Raw genomic sequence first — 23,277 nt, forward strand, 5'->3', positions numbered from 1 at the left:
TAAAAAAGTTCCTTAAAGACTGATTTAACTGTTCTAGTGAACTTATTTCCTGAAAAGGAAACACAAGGGATGTTTTACTTCACAAAAGACCTATAAAATTTCTCCACCGAAAAAGCTTATTGAATTTACTCGATTTAAATCTGTACAAGGGGGCATGGTGGCTTAGTGGTTAGCACGTTCGCCTCACACCTCCTGGTTGGGGGTTCGATTCCCGCCTCCGCCTTGTGTGTGTGGAGTTTGCATGTTCTCCCCGTGCCTCGGGGGTTTCCTCCCCTGGTCCAAAGACATGCATGTTAGGTTGATTGGCATCTCTGGAAAATTGTCCGTAGTGTGTGATTGCGTGAGTGAATGGGAGTGTGTGTGTGCCCTGTGATGGGTTGGCACTCCGTCCAGGGTGTATCCTGCCTTGATGCCCGATGACGCCTGAGATAGGCACAGGCTCCCCGTGACCCGAGGTAGTTCGGATAAGTGGTAGAAAATGAATGAATGAATGATTGAATGAATAAATACGTACAACGGTTCCACGTGTTTGAAGTGAGGAACGTTAAGCACTGGTGTTTTGCAACAGACACAGTATAACTGCACTATTTAACCATGCATGATTTACGTAGCTAAATGTACTGCTAGGGTTATTCTGTACTTCACATCAGCTGTAACATCCTTGTGAGATTCAAGTGTAGATACCGTGTGCATCGATCACACTCGCTCGATCGTTCGCTCTAGAATTCACAAATTCAATTTCTTATATAAACAATGGAATCTTGTATTGTTGAGACGCTACATGTAATATATTTTTATGTAAATCTGATTGACGGTTGTAACGTTCCGACTAAACCAGTGCCACCTTCTTTGTTTTTAAAAGACACACTTTCACTAAATGTACCTTATAATTGTCATAGAACGAGGCATATAAGCCTTTATTATCGCCACATATACATTACAGAACACTGGAATTCTTTTCTTCACATACCCCAACTGAGTAGGTTGGGGTCAGAGTGCAGGGGCATCACAGAGTGATACAGTGCCCCTGGAGCAGGGAGGGTGGCAGCTTGGTTGTGCTGGGCCTTGAACCCTGATCCTCTGATCAATAACCCAGAGCCTTAACCAGTTGAGCCACCTAAGAATCTGCAGGCTCTTAAATACAAGGTTCCTCAAAATACAATGTTCCTCAAAAGTTCCTCAGATACATTAATAAATTCTAGAAATAGAATAGTTCATAGAAACTATAAGAGTTTTCTCAGATATACAGACTGAAGAACAGTTCAGTATTCCCAAAGGGGAACATTTTGAAAGGGAAACCCAATTGGAGTGAAGTGTTTTACATGGAACTTACAAGGATCCTCCAGACGCAACCTTTCAAGTGTACATGAAGTGAATGCATGAAAAAGCCAAACGTTTCTGATATAAATTTAAATTCAGTTAGACCATTTTTAGACCAGTTTAAGATAAACACTGCTGGTATCCTGTGGAAAGTTGCCATATTACAAAAACCAGTATAAAACCAGTCCATAATGAAACGTATACTTTTCTGGTGTACCGTCATTACGTGGTGTTTTTCTTTACATGGTACGCGTCAGTTGCACATTGGCATAGCATGACAGATTCCACTGCTACTTCCTGAGGAGACGAAACTGAGATAAGACATCAGCCAATCAGAAGACACAGCTCGGTAGGTCATCTCCAGGTTGATCTCAAGGCGTCATGTGATTTAGAAGCGTCGCTCGTCTCCTCCTCTTGGCTCCAATACAGTTGTACACAGTACTATTGTGTTTATTTTCAGCGATACATCAGTTAGACCAAACATGGCTCATGGCATTGGTATGTGGCTCCTTTATCTCAGGGTGATAATGCTGACAACCGATGCCTGTGATTGTTTGCGCTGATGCTCAGACTACGAATCCCAGCATGTGGTCGAGCCTCGGTAAACATGCAGGCCTGGACCACACCTGGCACACAAAGCCTCAGAGTTCCCCTACTCATCTCAGCATGTTTATTTTTGAGGAGCTTATTTAGATCTGCCATCAGTGCTAAGACACTTGCTTAACCTGTGCTAGCACAATGGTCACTGCTGATGGAACTGGAGCGTCCAAAATACACAAAGAGATCAGCTCGGAATGAGAACGAATGTCCGGTGATCAATGATGGGGATGTGGTAGCTCAGTGGTTAAGTTGTTGGGCTACTGATTGGAAGGTTATGGGTTCGAACCCCAGGTCCACCAAGCTGCCACTGCTGGGCCCCTGAGCAAGGCCCTTAACCCTCAGTTGCTCAGTTGTAAGTCACTCTGGATAAGGGTGTCTGCTAAATGCCGTAAATGATGATGATCACATGACCTTACAGGAAGGGAAAAAAAAAGGTTCTTTGGTTTATTCCCTTGAAGGATGATTCGAGGGTTCTGTGCTGAAGTTTAGAACAGAGGATGTCCATTAAATATCCATTAAGAAATTATCTTTTCTAAGAGTGTGCCAAGTACCCAATTGTGGATTTTGTACCCCAAACCTACCCAATGAATGCATAACATCTTTGGGTCCTTGGAAGGATCTACATTTTAATTATGAGTCCTTAGTTTTCCCCAAAATGTGGACAAGATACAAAAGATACATGGGTTCACCAAAGGCACAACCAAACAACCACTGAGAGTTTAAAAAGATAGAAGAGACTTGAACTCCATTAGAATTCTAAAAAAATGGGACTTTGCTTGTTCTTTGTCCATCAGGTAAAGTAATATATAGAAAGTAGAATATGGCGATTTCTCCAACAAGAATCCTATACTGATGTTTGCTTCTTGCACAGCTTTCTACTACTACCCAAAGAATCATTGAGAAAGGGTTTTCTCTTGAGTAGCCACATCCAGAGAACAATAAGGAACATTTCTTCAAACGGTTTGCTTGTCTTGGTGCAAACTAAGATACCAGATTGAAGTGACAACTGTTCTGCATCTCAGCTTGACGACTGGATCAATGAAACTTGAAGTCTTGAGATCTTCTTTCAACACCAGCTGCCAACCATTGTGACTTATAGATAGGGGACTAGGGAAGTGTGTGTGGTGGACTGAGGGAGTGTGTGTGGTGGACTGAGGGAGTGTGTGTGGTGGACTGAGGGTGTGTGTGGTGGACTGAGGGAGGGTGTGGGGTGGACTGAGGGAGGGTGTGTGGTGGACTGAGGGAGTGTGTGGTGGACTGAGGGAGGGTGTGTGGTGGACTGAGGGAGGGTGTGTGGTGGACTGAGGGAATGTGTGTGGTGGACTGAGGGTGTGAGTGTGGTGGACTGAGGGAGGGTGTGTGGTGGACTGAGGGAGGGTGTGTGGTGGACTGAGGGAGTGTGTGTGGTGGACTGAGGGAGTGTGTGGTGGACTGAGGGAGTGTGTGTGGTGGACTGAGGGAGTGTGTGTGGTGGACTGAGGCTGTGTGTGTGGTGGACTGAGGGAGGGTGTGTGGTGGACTGAGGGAGGGTGTGTGGTGGACTGAGGGAGTGTGTGTGGTGGACTGAGGGAGTGTGTGAGCTGGACTGAGGGAGTGTGTGTGGTGGACTGAGGGAGTGTGTGAGCTGGACTGAGGGAGTGTGTGAGCTGGACTGAAGAAGTGTGTGAGCTGGACTGAAGAAGTGTGTGCTGGATTGAGGGAATGTGTGTGGTGGACTGAAGGAGTGTGTGTGGTGGACTGAAGGAGTGTGTGTGGTGGACTGAAGGAGTGTGTGTGCTGGACGGAGGGAGTGTGTGTGGTGGACTGAGGGAATGTGTGTGCTGGACTGAGGGAGTGTGTGTACTGGACTGAGGGAGTGTGTGTGCTGGACGCATGGAGTGTGTGTTGGACTGAGAGTGTGTGCTTAGACTGAGGGAGTGTGTGTGCTGGACTGAGAGTGTGTGTGCTTAGACTGAGGGAGTGTGTGTGCTGGACTGAGAGAGTCTGTGCTGGACTGAGAGTGTGTGCTTAGACTGAGGGAGTGTGTGTGCTGGACTGAGGGAGTCTGTGTTGGACTGAGAGTGTGTGTGCTTAGATTGAGGGAGTGTGTGTGCTGGACAGAATCATGGTGGCTCTGACTGGCTTAGCTGTGTTACTGCTCAGCACCTCTGACTTACTGCTGTGGAATACTAAACCTGTGATTCACTCCATCATCGGACAGTAAAGTATATACCTTTCTCCTTCAGACCACCTGGGGTTAGACCACAGGGGGAAAGTCCTAGTGCGCCAACCTGGCCTCATAAACGCACCCACGGCCTGGCAGGGGCGCGAGATAATTCCTGCTAACTGGAGCTCCAGCAGAGTAACGAGCACCTGTTTATTAAGAGTATTATTTGTGAAGAAAAAAAGGCGAGCCAACGGCGATCACACGCAAACTCTCTATTCCTGATTTGCTCCTTTTGTGTGTCTTATCTCCCTCTGTAATCATCTCATTCACTCGATATCTCCGTCCTTTTGTGTCTTTGTCTCTCTGCTGAATGTTTGTGTCTTCAACCATTTCTTCAGCTATGTCTTAGCCTGTCAGAGCAAGACACACTTTGCCTCAACCATCCACCTTTTAAGCTGTTAGGCTTGTTTTTTTTTAAAGCTTTTAGATTCCTCGCTGCTCTCTTGGCCTGACCTGGAGCAGTGACCCAGAAGGCCGTCGCCACTGACCCGGACAAAAACCGGACCCGAGCGGCACTTAGAGAAATCTGAAAACTAAAAGGAAAAAGACTTGTTTTTGTTGAGCTCTGCAATTCCAGGGCTCTGACAAAACATGTCAGTTGAACAAATACACGCATCGGGGATGTTCAGAAGCATTGTGGTGGCAAAGTCGCCGCTTTCAGAGCTGACGTTGCAAGCAGCCGAAGCTGGTTCGCTTGGACAGCTTTAATCCTCTCTCTGAATCGCTGCGTAATCCCACCTGTAAAAGGGAAGACAAAAGGAGAGCTGCAGGAGCAGCCTGAGAGTGTCCCACACCCAGAGATGTGATCCAGGAGAGCGTCGCTCTGACAGGAATGGGCTGAAAAATGGAGGAATAGTCGCAATCTTTTTTCTTTTTTTCTTTCTTTTTTTTTTTAAAACACATTGACCTGCTTCCACCTGTGCAAACACTCCACCCGACCACAAGCAACGAGCGCTCGAGTGGATCACGCTCACATGACGAGATACCGCCGAACTCCCCGAGCTATTCATGCTCTCAGACATTAAACTGATAAAAAGGAAAGGGAAGAAAAAAAAAGAGAACAGTTCAAAGGCTCGCCGCTCTCCTTTATGTTTTAATGCCTCCTCCATAAATACCGCCGCTTCTCAAATAGCTGCGTCGGAGTGATGCCGACCGAGAGCAAGCGCAGCTCATTAAGTACCTTGTTTACCCGAGGTACTGCAGGCTGAAATACTGCGGCCGGGCCTTTTGATAAAATGAGCTTTTTCAAGCAGATCGGTACTACAAAGGCGAGCCCAGGCCATCAAAACACAAAAAGAGTGTTACTTCTCATCTGCTTTTAAAAAATATATGAGGAGGAAAAGTGTGTTACGCTGGGCAGAGTGAACATGAGGCTGATATCATCATGCTCCATGAACATGTGTGTATTACATCTCTCTCTCTCTCTCTCTCTCTCTCTCTCTCTCTCTCTCTCTCTCTCTCTCTGCCTGTCTGTCTTTCTATCTATCACTCACCCTCTTTCTGTTTTTCACTCTCTCTCTCTCTCTCTCTCTCTGTCTCTCTCTCAGTCTCTCTCTTTCTCTCTCTCTGTGTGTCTCTCTCTCTCTTTTTCTCTCTCTCTCTCTGTCTCTCTCTCTCTCTCTCTCTCTGTGTCTCTCTGTGTCTCTCTGTGTCTCTCTCTCTCTCTCTCTCTCTCTGTGTCTCTCTCTCTCTCTGTCTCTCTCTCTCTCTCTCTCTCTCTCTCTCTCTCTCTCTCTCTCTCTTTCTCTGAGCGTGTGTAGTCTCCATATACGAGTCATGAACATCATGTTTAAATTTAATAACTGCACTATTTCCTTATTTAAGGCTGTTGGTTAACTAGCTCAGCATTTACAATGCCAAAGAACACACACACACACACACACACCCACACACACACACACACAGTCTGAAAAATCTGCCAAACAAACTTTTTTTTTTTCACTTAAAAGGTTTTTGCTAAGAATGGTAGAGGTAAACTATTTTTTTTCAAAGCCTCTTTTTAGACACATGCCAGCCCTTTTTGAAAGTCTGTTAATAGCGATCTTGCCTCGAGCGCCATTTTAATTAGCTCGAGCACAGAGCCAAAAAGCCGGCAGCACGCACACACACACACACACACACGCGCGCCGACTCACACCGACGCACATCAGAGGCCGACGCTTGACAAGTTTTACAAGCGTGAAATGATGTTTCTAATGAAATCCGAGCGTCACGTGGAACTTACAATACAGGAACATAATGACTAGTAAGAAGCACCTGAGGGACTCTAGGGCTAAATAAACACCTTTTCACATCTACACATGCAACACAATTTACCACAGACAGGAAAGGCTTCTGTTTTCATGCCCTCGGGCTCTGCTTGATATCTTCAATAAATAGGCAACATTAAGAGCAGCACAATGTATGTCAAGCTACTGTACAACAATCTCAATAACAACAATCTCTTCTTCTTCTTCTTCTTCTTCTTCTTATTATTATTATTATTATTATTATTTTTATTATTATTATTTTCTCCAGGAGCATGTAGATAAACTTTATAAAATAAATATTGTTTAGTTTGCAGTTTGCTTGCGTAAAAGCGTTAAAGGGGCGTCAATTTTAATGCCCGTATGTTACTTCGACCAGCCACAACTGGTCCACTATATGACCAAAAGTATGTGCACCCCTGAGTATCACTCCCATACGTGGCTCTTCCTCAAACCAAACAATTGGAAGCCCATCGACACACACATCAGGGATATAAGGAAGTCAAACGCAAGCAAATGGGATTTCAGGACATAGATGTTAATGCTGGTTTCTTGTCTACGTGTTTCTTCATCCCGCTGCAAAACGTCTCAGATGTTTGACTGACGTAATCGTTACATCAGAGTTTGTTCTGTATAAAGTTATAGACAGTGGTGAAGGTTTTAAATAGACAATAGAGGCTAATGTTCACACACTATACTGATTTAATGTCCATCACCACAGTGATTATTGGGAACTTTCATTGTGACTTTGTGATGGATAGAAAGATGTTCCACTCGTTCGCGTTATACAGCAGACGAGTCCAGATCTGAACGTCAGGTTTCTTTTAGCGTGTTGGTTCTAATACTTATACACAGGGTGGACTTTATATCGCAAGATTTCTTTTTGTGAGGAAATTTCGACATAATTCTCTTTAATAGCGTTTTCTGAAACTGTACCTTCCGTTTTTTCCATCTTTTTTTTCCCCCGAAGAGTAACGAGAAGCGTACACTTGCTTATAGCTGCCGTAATGTACATGATAACAGGACTGAACGTTTTGTTTGTACCTATGAACATAAAAAAACTCTTTCTCACTCACTCATTCATTTTCTACCGCTTATCTGAACTACCTCGGGTCACGGGGAGCCTGTGCCTATCTCAGGCGTCATCGGGCATCAAGGCAGGATACACCCTGGACGGAGTGCCAACCCATCGCAGGGCACACACACACACTCTCATTCACTCACGCAATCACACACTATGGACAATTTTTCCAGATATGCCAATCAACCTACCATGCATGTCTTTGGACCGGAGGAGGAAACCGGAGTACCCGGAGGAAACCCCCGAGGCATGGGGAGAACATGCAAACTCCACACACACAAGGTGGAGGTGGGAATAGAACCCCCAACCCTGGAGGTGTGAGGCGAACGTGCTAACCACTAAGCCACTGTGCCCCCCATAAAATAAATAAATAAATAAATAAACTATTAAGTGACATATTGTTCTTTAATAATAATTAAAAAAATACTAAATGATGTTGAATATCTGTAGACGTTATTGTGGTATATCAGGAACAAATTAAAACCTTTGCTGTTATAAGACTATAATGTCGTAACTGTGCACTATTGTTGATTATTTTCCTACAACAACATCTACCAGTTCAGTGACTTGACTCTGAGCGGTGGCTCCTCTCCAATAAACACGCATTAATACAGCGTGAGGGCTCATTAAGGAAAAAAGTTATCACGCTACAGTAATTCCTTTAACTGGGGCAAACAGATATAATTAAATTTCCTGAAAGCTGGACTGTTATTGCTTTAGATCAGAGAGGCTGCGTGGCTCCAGCCGAGCGGCTCCATTATCGCCGGTGTGATAAGCGACAGCGCCTGCGGAGAGCCGTTATCTGCCTGATGAAGCGGAGGAGGCAGACACCTGCAGAGAAGGCCAACGAAGTACGGCGCTCCGAACCCGACTCCCGCCGAGTCCTCGATTTAAACATGGACGTTTGTTAATCAAAGCCAAATCAGCTGCCTCTGTTATTCCCAGGCAAAAAAAATAAAAGAGTTATCTTTATTCTGCAGAAATAAAGAAAAGCTGACGGCTTTGTTTACCAAACCCCGAGGTCTGGATCTGATTTCCAGACGTGAGATCCTGACCTGCTTTGGCTCTTGTCTTTCCTGATAAATCTGTCACTAATATTTTGTCATGTCTGATTTCGCCGCCGAACCTTTTAAAAGCCGTGACGTGTGTCTTTGATGCCTTCGACTCTCTAAACATATGGAAACAAGCGTGACTGTGTTGGAAACACACTGTTTTTGTTAGGACTCCACATCAAGCCCTGTGCATGATGGAGTATGTAAATCTAGCTTTGCGCTTCGGGCCCAAACTAGCGCTCGAACACGTGAGCGGATTCCGGTGGATGCTGACGCTCCCGAGGGCTGAGCTCAGGGCTGCGAGGGGAAAAAAAAAAAGGAAAAATCGGGAACCGGAGAGAAACAGGAAATAGCAAGGTTAGCAAGAAGTGAAAACATTCCTCAGAACTGTACAGGGACTTTCTTTAGTGTTGGCTGGCATGTGGGAGCATGTGTGTGTGTGTGTGTGTGTGTGTGTGTGTGTGTGTGTGTGAGAGAGAGAGAAAGACACATTCAGTTTTAAGAGTGTGGATCTTCGCACTCGGGACATTTCCCTAATATTGGTTTTGACTTGAAATACAAGCGTTATGTCACACTAATTTACTCGTAACCTCTCAAATGATCACTTCAAGCACTTGAAGCTCTTAAAGGTCTTGCCTCGAGTCAGACTGTATATCAAACGAACCCGATAATCACGACCTGACGAAAACCTCAGACCTAAACAAACATCAGTTTTTGTCATCATTAAGGTCTTTGTAGAATAAAACAGCAAACCAGACAAAATATAATAAAAGACTCTTTTACATCATGATTATTATTAATTCCTCAGTCGTTTAGAACGGAGTAACACAACAGGTCGAAAATAATCTACAGCCTTTATGTGAAGTGGATTCTTCTCCCAAATTGTCTCGTAATGATTCTAATTTTACTTTATAAACTAACTGATTAAAATTGACATGTATTGTCATGGAAACAACCATATCATTAGTTCAGTAGTAGTTTCGGAGTCACTCGTAATGTTCTAGCAGCTCTAAAGAGTCCTAATGACAAAAATAACACATCTTTGTTACGTTCCAGAGAAACCAGAAAGCTTTATCTTTACTTCTGACTGTTACAAAGCAGCGAGACTGGAGACTCCTTCCCCAAAATGTCTCTCCTTACAGAATACATCATAAACCGTTCTTGTCCTTTATAGAACGTTTCGACTATTAAATCTGTCAAAACCACCGTAACAGTAATTGACCGATGTCCGTTGACCAATCAGAGACGAGAGTTCCGATGAGGTTTAGTTAAAATTCAGACTAAAAACGAGTCGAACTCAACTCGTTTAGTTGAACTCAATTCAGTAATTGAACAAATTCACCGCTCTGACCTTCGCCCTGTTACTGTTATTTCTCCCTGCTCTTTATTTACCTCCAGTCTCCATTCTGAACAGCCCCTGACTGTGCTCGCCACACAAACAGCGCTAAAGTGCTTGGCTCGGAGCGTTACGGTCGAGACTCCCGGCGGGAAAAAAGAAAAAAGAGCGATCCAAGCACAACAAAGTCTGTGTACGTTTCCCTCCTCCGACTCTCCGACTCACACACGGTTTAAGACTCAGGTAAGACCGAGCAGGTCAGCAGATAGAGAAGTAAACACAGACAACAATACACTGTTTACTTCAACAGAGCTGAAGATCTGACCACATTCTTTTCAGCTCAATAAGCCACCAGAGCAAATACGCTATCTCAGGGACGAGTGACAGCAAGAGGAACATCCCGTAAATACTCAACATTGGGAAGTGGTGGTAGCTCACATGGTTATGATGTTGGGTTGTTGAGCAGAAGGTTGGGGTTCCAGAACTGGCAAGCTGCCATTGTTGGGCCCTTGATCTAGGCCCTTTATGCCCTTGTGCTCTGACCCCAACCTCCAAACCTGGGATATGTAAAGAACAGAATTTGACTTCTTCTTTCTACCTTTGACCACAAATGGGTGCGAATATTTATACACAACAAAGTGAGTCATTTTCCATAAAAGCGACTCTGTCACTATTTAAAGCGCATCATTACATCAAGAGATGTTCCACACAAACTGATTGGATTTGTACTTTCTGGTTGACACAATGAACTGAATATTTTCTGATCTTTAAAAGAAGGAAAACACAGAAGTTCATCTGACATTTTTATGTACATGCCATGTTCTGATTTTATCCCTTACACACAATAAAACCGATTGAATCCGAATCAAATCACAGCTTCGGATTTAATCAGTCTGATCCCCAACATCATGTCATGCTAATTTACTGGTAACTTCTCAAAGGATCACTTCAAGCACAAGAAGCTCTCAAAGCTCTTGCCTCGAGTCCTGCTATTTATCTGGACAACAAACGAAGCATAAAACTGATTGATTCGGAATGAATCCACAGTTTTCGATTCAATCTGTCTGATCCCTGACACTCAGACTGACCCTTTTACTTTAATGGTTGTTGAGCGATACTCTGGCTGATATGGTATATGAGAAGGTTGTGACCCAAAGCAGCTCTGATGTTATGAGAACGTTTGCTTGAAAGGACTAATGTACACACCGCCTTGTCTTTTATCTGTAACAGTCATTGTTTTATTTTCTCAAAGAGGGTCTCGGCGGGGTGACGGAGGACTGCGTGAGAATGAGACGTTCCCCATCCGTGTTGTCCGTATTTCATAATGTCCCACATCTGTCCGTGTCCACAGAGGCTCCCTGCCAGCAGGTGTCACTGTCCTTAAACTTTGATTTATCTCCTCTGCTTTAGAAATCGTCCACAAACCAGCTCACAGCGAAACAACCAGCTGCAGGAGCAGGGGCCAGAAGCAGGAAGGCTTCAAAAGCCCTGTGTGTGTGTGTGTGTGTGTGTGTGTGTGTATGTGTGTATGTGTGTGTCTATGTGTGGGTGGGTGTATGTGTATGTGTGTGTGTGTGTGTGTGTGTGTGTGTTTGGGTGGGTGGGTGGGTGTGTGTGTGTGTGAGTGTATGTGTGTGTGTGTGTGTGTATGTGTGTGTGTGTGTGTGCCTGTGTTTGTGTGTTTGAGTGTGTGTCTAAATGCTGTGTATATGAACGCACTTCCTGATCCACTGAAACACTCAAGCAAGGACTTAAAGGCGTTTTTCTTTTAAACCTACATACACCTACAGCTAAGTGAAAAAGTTTGCACACCCTTATTTGGTCAGGATGAATTTACTTCTTTTGAAGCAAACTGGACAAAAGGTTTACGCTGGGACATTAATACTGAGACATCAACATCATCTCTAATTAGCTTTTACTCAACTATTTGGTATATACCACTTATTTGGAGGAGAGGTGACTAGATGTGGGCGTGTCCACGTCAGAGACGTGACGAAGTCGAGGAAAGTTGACTAACATCGTTACTATGGCAACCAGTCAATAGGAACACCTACCGGTGACTCCGTAACACAGCGTCCGAAGACATGCAGCGATAAAATTACAGTTTATCACAAATTTATCTTTTTTATATTCTTTCAGATGCTAACTTCTATCTAACACTGCAATCTAACTAAAACTATCAGAACAACTTCCTTCTTTTGTTTTGTTTTTAATGATAATTGTTGATATTGCGTATCGTGTTACGTAACTGCGTTTTTTAAATTTTTGTTTTTGAACTTTAAAACTCCCGCCTCCACCTTGTGTGTGTGGAGTTTGCATGTTCTCCCCGTGCCTCGGGGGTTTCCTCCGGGTACTCCGGTTTCCTCCCCCGGTCCAAAGACATGCATGGTAGGTTGATTGGCATCTCTGGAAAATTGTCCGTAGTGTGTGATTGCGTGAGTGAATGAGTGTGTGTGTGTGTGCCCTTCGATGGGTTGGCACTCCGTCCAGGGTGTATCCTGCCTTGATGCCCGATGACGCCTGAGATAGGCACAGGCTCCCCGTGACCCGAGGTAGTTCGGATAAGCGGTAGAAGATGAGTGAGTGAGAGAGTGAGAACTTTAAAACTTCTTTTAAGGTTTATATAGATATACAGTAGAGGCACATTTATTGGTCAGTGTTTTTTTTTTCTAGGTTTGTGGTGTTCAGTCAATCAAGAGGAGTGTTGACAAAATCATAAATCCTCCTGAACATCATCATACAAAATGAATCTTTGTTTAACACCTGAAAAGATTCAGAACAACGTGATATTTCATCCAAACACAAAGCTCAGGGCTCAGCATGGCAGAGAGTGTTTAAAGAACTTACACGGTGTTAGATTAATCCCTGTAATTGAGCCTAGCTGTGCACTTATGAACATCTGTAGTGCTAATTTGACTCAGTGGGAGTTCATTCAACTCAGCAGGTGACTGTTTCGAACCGAGATCACTTCGTTTCTGCTGAATGTTGACTGTTTTATAAAAGGATTGATGCAGTGAGCTGTCGCACCTCCACATCTGATGATTAAAAAAGAAAATGATTTCAAATAGCAGAGAGGAAACCGCACGAAGTTATTAACACGATACAAAACAATGTCGGTTCGTGCGGCTCCGAGTCGATACTCGATAATATCAGATACATAATGATACGATACGACTCTGATTCGTGATTCAAAATTTGTTCAGTGATTCAGACTTGTACTGAGTGTAAGTATAGGAATGATGATGATGATGATGATGATGATGATGATGATGATGATGATGATGATGATAATGATGAAGGACTATTTTAAAAGTATCATATAAGCAAATCATCTTGTTCATTTTATTTAACCACACACACACACACACACACACACACACACACACAAGTCGCATACATATATCTTTTTTAATTACATTATATTTAATGTTATATTAGGACATTTTTTTATTTTAGGCATTTTATTTTATTTTTGTTTTTCTTACAACATCATACTCTGAATATTAGAACTTTATTCTCATAATACTGTTTTTTTTCCTCATATGATTTATTATGATTTTTTGTCAAACACTCATCAATCATTTTATCTCAGAATATATTGCAACCTTTTTTTTAAATATATTGCATTTTTTCCTCATTAACTTTTTCCCCCTCAAAATATTATGATTTATTCTTAAAAGCTTGTATTTTATAAACAGTGGCTTTTAAACAGAACCTACATCATGAACAGACTACAGGAGATCAGACTACAGGAGATCAGACTACAGGAGATCAGTGGAGATCAGACTACAGGAGATCAGAGGAGATCAGACTACATGAGATCAGACTACAGGAGATCAGACTACATGAGATCACATTACATGAGATCAGACTACATGAGATCAGACTACAGGAGATCAGAGGAGATCAGACTACACGAGATCAGACTACATAAGATCAGACTACATGAGATCAGACTACACGAGATCAGACTACATAAGATCAGACTACAGGAGATCAGAGGAGATCAGACTACATAAGTTCAGACTTCAGGAGATCAGACTACAGGAGATCAGAGGAGATCAGACTACATAAGTTCAGACTTCAGGAGATCAGACAACAGGAGATCAGAGGAGATCAAACTACACGAGATCAGACTACAGGAGCTCAGACTACAGGAGATCAGACTACATAAGTTCAGACTTCAGGAAATCAGACAACAGGAGATCAGACTACAGGAGATCAGAGGAGATCAGACTACATAAGTTTAGACTTCAGGAGATCAGACTACAGGAGATCAGAGGAGATCAGACTACATAAGTTCAGACTTCAGGAGATCAGACTACAGGAGATCAGAGGAGATCAGACTACAGGAGATCAGAGGAGATCAGACTACATGAGATCAGACTACAGGAGATCAGAGGAGATCAGACTACATAAGTTCAGACTTCAGGAGATCAGACTACAGGAGATCAGAGGAGATCAGACTACATAAGTTCAGACTTCAGGAGATCAGACTACAGGAGATCAGAGGAGATCAGACTACATAAGTTCAGACTTCAGGAGATCAGACTACAGGAGATCAGAGGAGATCAGACTACATAAGTTCAGACTTCAGGAGATCAGACTACAGGAGATCAGAGGAGATCAGACTACATGAACTCACCAACAGCTCCACAGGACGCCATAAAGATGAAGACAGGAGCAAGTGTGATGATGATTCCAGCTGCACACATCATTGTGCTTCTGTCAGTAAGTCAGAAAGAAGAAGGTTGAAGCCACAGCGTCATTGTGACATGCGAATAAAACCAAAACAATCCTTTAAAGCTTCCTGTAAAAGGGGAAATTCAGACCCACCTATCGTGTGATTGTCCTCCGGATCCAAACTAAAGGCGTTAACGGGACACACGATCCGCAGCAGCCGCGTCTCCTCTCGACATGTCAAGCTTTCTTACGTGTTCAACTCCCAGCGCCGTCTGAAGTCCAGCAGCGGAACTCTTACAGCCAATAAGAAGGCGGCGGAACTTCGACAGCCAATCGGAGAGCGGTCCGCGTCTCGGTCGCGTTCACGCCGCGTGAACGCGCATGTGGAGCTTAGCGCGCCATCTGTCTGCAGTGCACGAGCTTTCAGCTTATTACTTATTCGATAAGGTATAAAAATAATAGAACAAATTTAATAATAATAATAATAATAATAATAATAATAATAATAATAATAATAATAATAATAATAATAATAATAATAATAATTGCTATGTTATATATTTCATTTCTATATTTATTTTTAAAACCCAAGGTTTCTTCACAATTCTGGAACAGAATTAAAAAAAATACAAATAAGCATTGTTATTGTAACAATAATAAAATAATAATAATAATAATAATAATAATAATAATAATAATAATAATAATAACAACAACAACAACAACAACAACAACAACAACAACAACAACAACAATAATAATAATAATAATAATAATAATAATAATAATAATAATAATAATAGCCACAGCTGCTTTGGGATTTTCATACACAGTAGTCTTTAGGCTTTACTCAGAATGGTGTGACAAACAAAACCAAAATTTTCTTTACTGCACAAACGTTTCTATCTTTAAAGTAAGCAGTGATATCAAACCCATATCTGCTCTCTAAGATGCTCTCAAGTGCTCAAATGCTTTTTAACTTGTTTATTCTGATTGAAAATGTCTCATCATTTGATTACTCCAGTGCTCTGGTGAAAGGGTTAATACCAGCATCTCTTACAGATTGACATCCACCTGAGCACTTGCATTTTAAATAACTGACACTTGCTCTGAGAGTCTTCATCTAGGTCATGATGTTTCTGACCACCAGCACAGCTGCATTTCTCTCAAGGTTGCTTCCTCTCAATGGAATTACTTTCACTTCATGCTCATCCACTTACCCATAGCTGAAGCGTTTAAAGTGCGTAGACGACACGACCGGGCCAGTCATCTCCAACAACGATGAGCACATGTACAGGAGACAGGCTGCAAATCTTTTTCCGTAGTCTGAGCAGAGCAACCTTCAACTCAACATCATGTCAGTGGAGATGATTGTGGATTAGTGAAATAAATCTCCAGCCTGCCTTCTGCTGGAGTTAATATGGTACTGCAGTTAAAATAGCACCCAGGATCCTGGGAATCATCATCATCATAGTATACAAGCTCTTATTTTGTCACATCTACATTACAGAACGGTGAAATTCTTTCTTTGCATATCTCAGCTTTAAAGGTTGGGGCCACAGCACAACAGGAGCAGAGAAAGTTAAGGGCCTCACTCAAGGGCCAAACAGTGTCAGCTTGTACCCTGATCCTCTGATATACACTTGAGCCACCACCGTCTCTTACCAACACCAGAAACAATCAGAATCAATACTTGATTAATCAATTACCAATAATTATAATTATACCTTTCCAAATGAAAGACAGCTCTAATCTTCCCTTCTTTTCTGCTCTCTTTTCTGGCTCTCTATCATCCCGGCTCCCCCCTCCTTCTCTCCTCCTTTCACCCCTTTTCCTGCACTCATTCTCAGAGTCAGCATGATATGATGATCCCCCCCCCCCCCCTTATATTTACTTTGCCTATGTATCCACTCACAAATCCTAAGCTGAGAGAATGGAAATAAGAGACTTAGTTGAAAAAGGGAGTCGTTCGCTCATTCCTTACGCATCACCATGAAAAACAAGCCAATATCAGAGACGGCATGAAAATCGCATTCAGGAGGAATAAATCAAGTAAATCATTTTTCCCACTGAAATGTATTCACCTGGAACTGGCCAAAACATTCGATATATGATTGAATCACAGAATCGTGTATTTGTTATGGAATTCCATTTGCAATCTCAGCCAAAAGATTTGAAAGTTCAGTCAAAGCCAGTAATATTCTGATCTCTCCTTTTCCCTTCTCATATAAAATGATTGATTTGTTTTGTCTGCCTGTGTGCACTCCTTATGAAGGAATCATTTATAATATCCAGAGAGATGAACCATGTCCGTTTTTTGGCCTGCAGGTGGTGCTAGAATACCATGTATGGAGTTTACACACTTCTCCAGAAAATACTAGGCACGTTATTTGGATCAGTTGGAGCAGCTTGTCATGTTGTGTATGTAAATCTGAATCTTACAAAGAGCAACACGAGGTGATTAACGTTAACGTCCATCCGTTAATCCGATCGGGAACAGTTTATACGGGAATCTTCTGTCTAATCTCTTCAGTCATCATGTGTTCTAGAACATATAGTTTGGACTGCAGCTTTGTGGCTTTTGTGTAACGGTCACTTCATTCAGCCACAATAGATTTTGTGTATTTAAAAAATTCTCTTTGTCCTCATCAGTATCTCAGTTGATCCAGAATCTATCCCGGGAACAGCGGACACAATGGAGGAAAGCACCCCGAGATGGGGATGTCAGTCTCATGACTTCATACTCACACCTCGGTTCAATTTAGAGTAATCATTCCCCCTACTGGCATCGCACTGGATACACAGAGAAAACTGGAGAACCCAGAAGGAACCCAAACAGACTCATGGATTGAGCTCAGGTTTAAACCAGGGACCCTGAGGATGAAAGGCATCGCTGTTACGTGCTGCAGCGTACCTCAACATCAGGCTGATATCTATAACAGCAGCCAACAGAGAGAAATGTCTGACCTTCTATCCTGTGACTGACAGATAGGGAAGCCACGCCTCCTCTACTGTGACAGACAGAGAGTAAGGTCAAGCCCTCAGAGAAAATAGCATGTTTCTTCCATTTAAAAACAGCAGTCACAATAAAATAAAAAAAAAACAATACTGAAAAAATTTGACTTGATGGGAAGATGATGCATTAAACTGAAGATTCTTTTAGTAGCCCTGTTTTTTTCCCTTATTTTCATTGCGTTAAATTCATCTAGATGACCCTTCACCCTAAAAATGAATCAAGCTTGAAACAGAATCGACTGGGGAACATAGTAAGAGATCACTGGGCTGAGTTCCTGTTTAGCAGCAACAAAAAAAAGTGCTCCTCAAAATATACCAAAAGCCACACCTCCTTTGTTGAAACTGACTGGCCCAAAAGCCACGCCTCCTTTGTTGAAACTGACTGGCCCAAAAGCCACGCCTCCTTTCCTGGAACTGACAGGTGGAAAAGCCACGCCTCTTTTACTTTTACTGGCTTACTTCAGCTTGTCTCAATGTCTTTCTCTGCAAGTGTATGACACTTTTGAATCTAAAGTGACTGTGAGTCCTACAGGAGCACAGGATGAAATCTCTCTTCATACCGACGCTCCCCAGACTCTCAGGGTCTCATTTCTCCCTCCCACTCTGTCGCCCCCTTCGGGTAATAAAAGCCAATTGGTCGAGAACCTCCACCCACGCGGCCCCGCCAGGCCCTTTGCCTCAGATGGAAGAAGGCGTGTGTGTGGGAGGCGATTTAGGAATGTTTCACAGCCGTGTGAGCAGCTTCCCTTATTTCTCTCATCTATTCTTCAGGCTCTCATCCCTCGCTCACTTCCTCTTTCTTTCTGTTATCACCAGTACAAAAATGCTGGAAAAGTCTGAACGATGAGGCGAATGTGGGGCACGGCTTTTGCTTACATACACACTCGGGCTGTCAGGATGAATTTTACTGAACAAATCTTATTGTGAACATTGATATAGTGAGCCTATGTAGTGAACTTTGGTATAGTGAGCCTATGTAGTGAACATTGATATAGTGAGCCTATGTAGTGAACACTGATATAGTGAGCCTATGTAGTGAACATATAGTGAGCATATGTAGTGAACATTGATGTCATGAGCCTATGTAGTGAACATTGATATAGTGAGCCTACAGTATGTAGTGAACATTGATATAGTGAGCCTATGTAGTGAACATATAGTGAGCCTATGTAGTGAACTTTGATGTAATGAGCCTATGTAGTGAACATTGATGTAGTGAGCCTATGTAGTGAACATATACTGAGCCTATGTAGTGAACGTTGATGTTAGTGAGCATACATTATGTAGTGAACATTCATATAGTGAGCCTATGTAGTGAACATATAGTGAGCCTATTTAGTGAACTTTGATGTAATGAGCCTATGTAGTGAACAGTGATGTAGTGAGCATATGTAGTGGACATTGAGGTAGTTAGCCTGTGTAGTGAACATTGATATAGTGAGCATATGTAGTGAACATTGATGTCATGAGCCTACGTAGTGAACACTGATATAGTGAGCCTGTGTAGTGAACATTGGTATAGTGAGACTATATAGTAAACACTGATATAGTGAGGCCTATGTAGTGAACATATAGTGAGCCTATGTAGTGGACATTGATGTAGTGAGCCTATTTAGTGAACATTGATTTAGTGAGCTAAATCTAGTGAGCTTTTATATAAGACTGAATAAAAATCGTAAAAATAAAAAAAAGACTGATATAATAAAATTTTGATTGTGGTCCTTTTTTATTCTTAGTTACTTAATTGTTTTTATTAAATTCATTTATTTTTTGCTAACATTTTGAAACACACACATACACACACACACACACATACACACACACACAGACTACAGGGCCTGATATACATGTTCTACAGCACTATCCCTAGCAAAATAATCAAATCACATAAAATTGGAAAAAGGCTCGCCTAAGAAATAAAATGTGCTGACAACATCTCAGACTGACACATTGTTGAGTTCCAAACTCCAGCGACGACCCGGAAAAAATAATACATGTCAGAGTATCCTTTATGCTGGCTGTAATAGAATCACCTCGGCTGGTCAGGTGGAATTTAAAAGCCTCGGCGTGGTATTGTGGACTGTCACAGCGGCGGCAAATCTACAGCGGGTTCAGTGCAAGAGCACCGAGTCGTCTGTTTCCTAAAAAAGCACAATGCAGGGATGAGATAAATACAGAGAGCCGGCTGGTGCTGACACTGAGGAAAAGAGTGAAGGTGAGAATGGAAGTAGAGTACACAGAGAGAGAGAGAGAGAGAGAGAGAGAGAGAGAGAGAGAGAGAGAGAGAGAGAGAGAGAGAACGTGGGTGAGTGATAGATAGAAAGACAGAGAATGAGAAAAAGACAGAAAGAGTCTGACAGAAAGAAACAGAAATGGGGTAAGAGACAGAAAGCAAGAGAGACAGACAAAAAAGGGTGATGGAAAAATGAATGCAAGACAAAGATAGATAGATAGATAGATAGATAGATAGATAGATAGATAGATAGATAGATAGATAGATAGATAGTAAGCAACAGAGAGATAGATAAACTGAGAGAGAGCAACAAAGAGAAAGTGACAAGCAGATGAGTGAGAGTTTGAGAAGAGAGAGCGACAGCAAAAGAGTGGGAGTCAGAGAGAGAGAGAAAGCAAGAAAGAGAGACAGATAGAAAGAGACAGATAGAGAGATAGAGAGCAATCCTTTCCTGATCGTAGCTGTCAGAGACCGTGATGATCCCTGAGAGAGCTCTAATTAAAAGAAGGCATTAACGCATCCAGATCTTTAGCCGGTGTCAGACACTAATGAATGGCTCGTTCTGCTCATTACATAAACACACCTACAGATTAAACACTGGTGTGAAGTGTTGGTGTTCGAGCAGCGTGACCTGTCCTTTATTCTCACTGCTGTAGAGAAACAAATTAGCGAGGACAGCCTGAGAACAGAGACATCATCTTTTATTTCCCCTCAAAAGGTCACAGATCGTTACAGTCTGAGCTTGAAAACAAGACGTTCTGAGATTAACACGGTTAACACTTTTGAGGTAGGTCAGGATGTAACGAACAACTTTCTGCTTCTTTAGTTCAAAGGTTAAACCAGCAAATCTTCAGCAAATTAAATTACACCAGAAGCTTTTAATAGAAACAGAAATCCTGAACTTTATTCAAAAAATTACTACACTAATAAAACTGCTAAATCTAACTCAACATGCTGGATGTGTATGAAGAGAAACTGAAGATGGTAACAAGACTTTTATAGAATCATTTAAATTAGTGCACAACGCTAAGACAAAATACAGAATACAGGTCACAAATACGACATACTACATGATAAACATATATAGTTGTTCTCTCTGTATTCATTCACTTAGCTAACTAACTTACACATTATTAGCATTTTCAGGCTAGTCTTGAAATTCTAGCCAAAGAATTTTGTTTAAAAAAAATGAATAAAACAAACAAACAAACAAACAAACAAACAAATAAATAAATAAATAATGACTAGATACAAAAAATACTGAAATGAGGCTAAGCTAAAAACGATTTATTTGAGGCTAGCTAAAACACTTAGCTAACTAACTTACACATTATTAGCACTTTCAGGCTAGTCTTGAAATTCCAGCCAAATAATTTTGTTAAAAAAAAAAAAAAGACTGATTTCTGGCTAACAAAAAAAAAATGAATAAAATAAAATAAATAAATAAATAAATAAATAAATATGGCTAGATAAAAAAAAATACTGAATTGAGGCTAAGCTAAAAATGATTTATTTTGCTAGCTAAAACTGAAAGACTAAATTATGGCTAGATAAAAAAAGAGAAATATGACTGATTTATAACTAGATAAGTGGTCTAAATAAGGTACAATTGTGTGGCTAGTAAAGTTTTTCCTGATTTGTGGCTAGCTAAAAAAAATAAAAGATTTTTGGCTAACATTTTCTGGCTAGCATAACAATGCGTTCACATACTGTGTTAATGTAACAGAACATTCCAGAAATGATGATTTCAGTTAAATTCATCTTTATTTCTTTCCCAAGATTTTAATATATTGTGTTGCAGTAAATCAGCTCAGTTTTCCTGGAAGCTCTTCTTTTTTTTTTTTAATCGAGGCCACGCTGATGGCTTTCAGGCTGCTTTTCCCGAGCTGGTGGCTGCTGTTGACATTTTTCGCCGACATCAAAAAACTGTCGGACAGAAAGGAGAAGAAAAGGAATTACACCCCTATAATCTACCCCCATTCACAGACAACAAAGCCGGGCGTCTGAGCGAGCGAGAGGATGGCGGCGGTGCGATGTGGTGTTTGTGTGCCGCTATAATGCCTTCAGTCGCTCTTTGAGTTCAGATGTTCTGAGCTCTGCAGGTGACCAGCATCTGTCTTTCTCTCAAAAAGGGAAAGGTTGATATAATAAATTACGATAGCACACATTTAGAGACTCATGCTGCGTCCCTCTCTGTGCCTCCCGGTGTGTGTCGTCTCTGCGGACGCCCCGTCACCATCACTCGCACCATAATCCATCCCTCTGCTTTTAAGTTTGTTTTTGTTAAACTCTCTTTCAAATTTCAGATCTCTGAACAGTTTAAAAAGCTGACGTTACTGCTGACGTCTGATCGTCTCCTGATCTCTGTGGAAATAAATTAAATTCAGTTTTAACAAATCTACTGTGGAAACTAAGGAACTAACGATTCATCAACACCTGCTTTATTTTATCCCACCATCTATACTATCTGACGTAACCCTAGCGTACGTTGTTACGCTAATCAACAGATGCGTGAAATTCCGGCGAGCTGGACGGATTTTACGATGAATAATCACAACCTAAGCTAATCATCAAATATCACGTGAAGGAACAATGGCGTCTTCGTACAAATAACCATTCATTCATTCATTCGTTCATTCATTTTCTACCGCTTATCCGAACTACCTCGGGTCATGGGGAGCCTGTGCCAATCTCAGGTGTCATTTCACCTCTTCTTCTTCACTTGATATGAAATTCTCCTCACCTAAACACCTGTGCCTTGAGTTTCTGAGGTAAACGGTTAGTTACTCACTCACAGGTTCCTCTGTCCAGAGCTGAGGTCATTGAGATGCATCTCACTTGTGGTCCTTAAATTTAAACTCTACTTCATGGGTGGCAGAACCTCAGCGTTACCGCAACAGAACCTTTTTCTACCTGGCCGTCAGTCGGTCATCAATAACTACGGGCTTTTGTATAACATACTGTATTCTGTACATAGTACACAAGGCAGCGTGTGTGTTTTATTTGCCGTCTGATATCCACAACATTCCTTAACACACAGGTAATATATACTGTAGAATAGTCTTCATATTGTAACATATACAGTACATTACAGCAAAGTTCATACTTTACACATCCCAACTTTGGAGGTTGGGTTCAGAGCACAGGGTCAGACATAATACAGCACCACTGGAGCAGAGAGAGTTAAGCCCAGAGCCTTTACCACTTGGGCCACAACTGCCCCAAGGAAAACAGTAATTAACTGTGCAATAGTTTCTTCCCTCACTACATCAGACTCCTTAACAACCAGAACTGAATTGTACCGAACAATTTTTCCACATTCTGTCCTGCACACACTCGATTTCTCTCTTAAACATCACATTTCAATACCTCATCAAACTGCTGCTATTACAAGAACCCTCTTTGTTCAGAATCCTATATTTTTGCACGATGTACTGTACAATATACAGAACACACACTGGCCATTATGTTGTGTACTTACATAGACATTTATAGAGGAAGTGGT

The 23,277-nt window shown here is 41.9% G+C and overlaps 1 protein-coding gene across 2 annotated transcripts in view; it reads right to left on the bottom strand.

Annotated features, from left to right (window-relative positions):
- The window catches only part of fgfrl1b (fibroblast growth factor receptor like 1b), a 45,139-nt gene extending 30,351 nt beyond the window's left edge, over positions 1–14,788 (bottom strand). The window contains exons 1-2 of one of the 2 annotated variants that reach the window (XM_060885905.1): positions 14,678–14,788; positions 14,487–14,566 (exon numbers count right to left, since the gene is read on the bottom strand). In XM_060885905.1, coding sequence (XP_060741888.1) covers positions 14,487–14,559 — 73 coding nt within the window. In that variant the 5' untranslated portion in view covers positions 14,560–14,566; positions 14,678–14,788. The remainder of the gene's footprint in view (positions 1–14,486; positions 14,567–14,677) is intronic. The other variant, XM_060885906.1, reaches the window with a different exon arrangement.
- Between the last annotated feature and the right edge of the window lie 8,489 nt (positions 14,789–23,277).

Source organism: Tachysurus vachellii, chromosome 13, assembly GCF_030014155.1.
Source record: "Tachysurus vachellii isolate PV-2020 chromosome 13, HZAU_Pvac_v1, whole genome shotgun sequence".
NCBI classification, from domain to species: domain Eukaryota; kingdom Metazoa; phylum Chordata; class Actinopteri; order Siluriformes; family Bagridae; genus Tachysurus; species Tachysurus vachellii.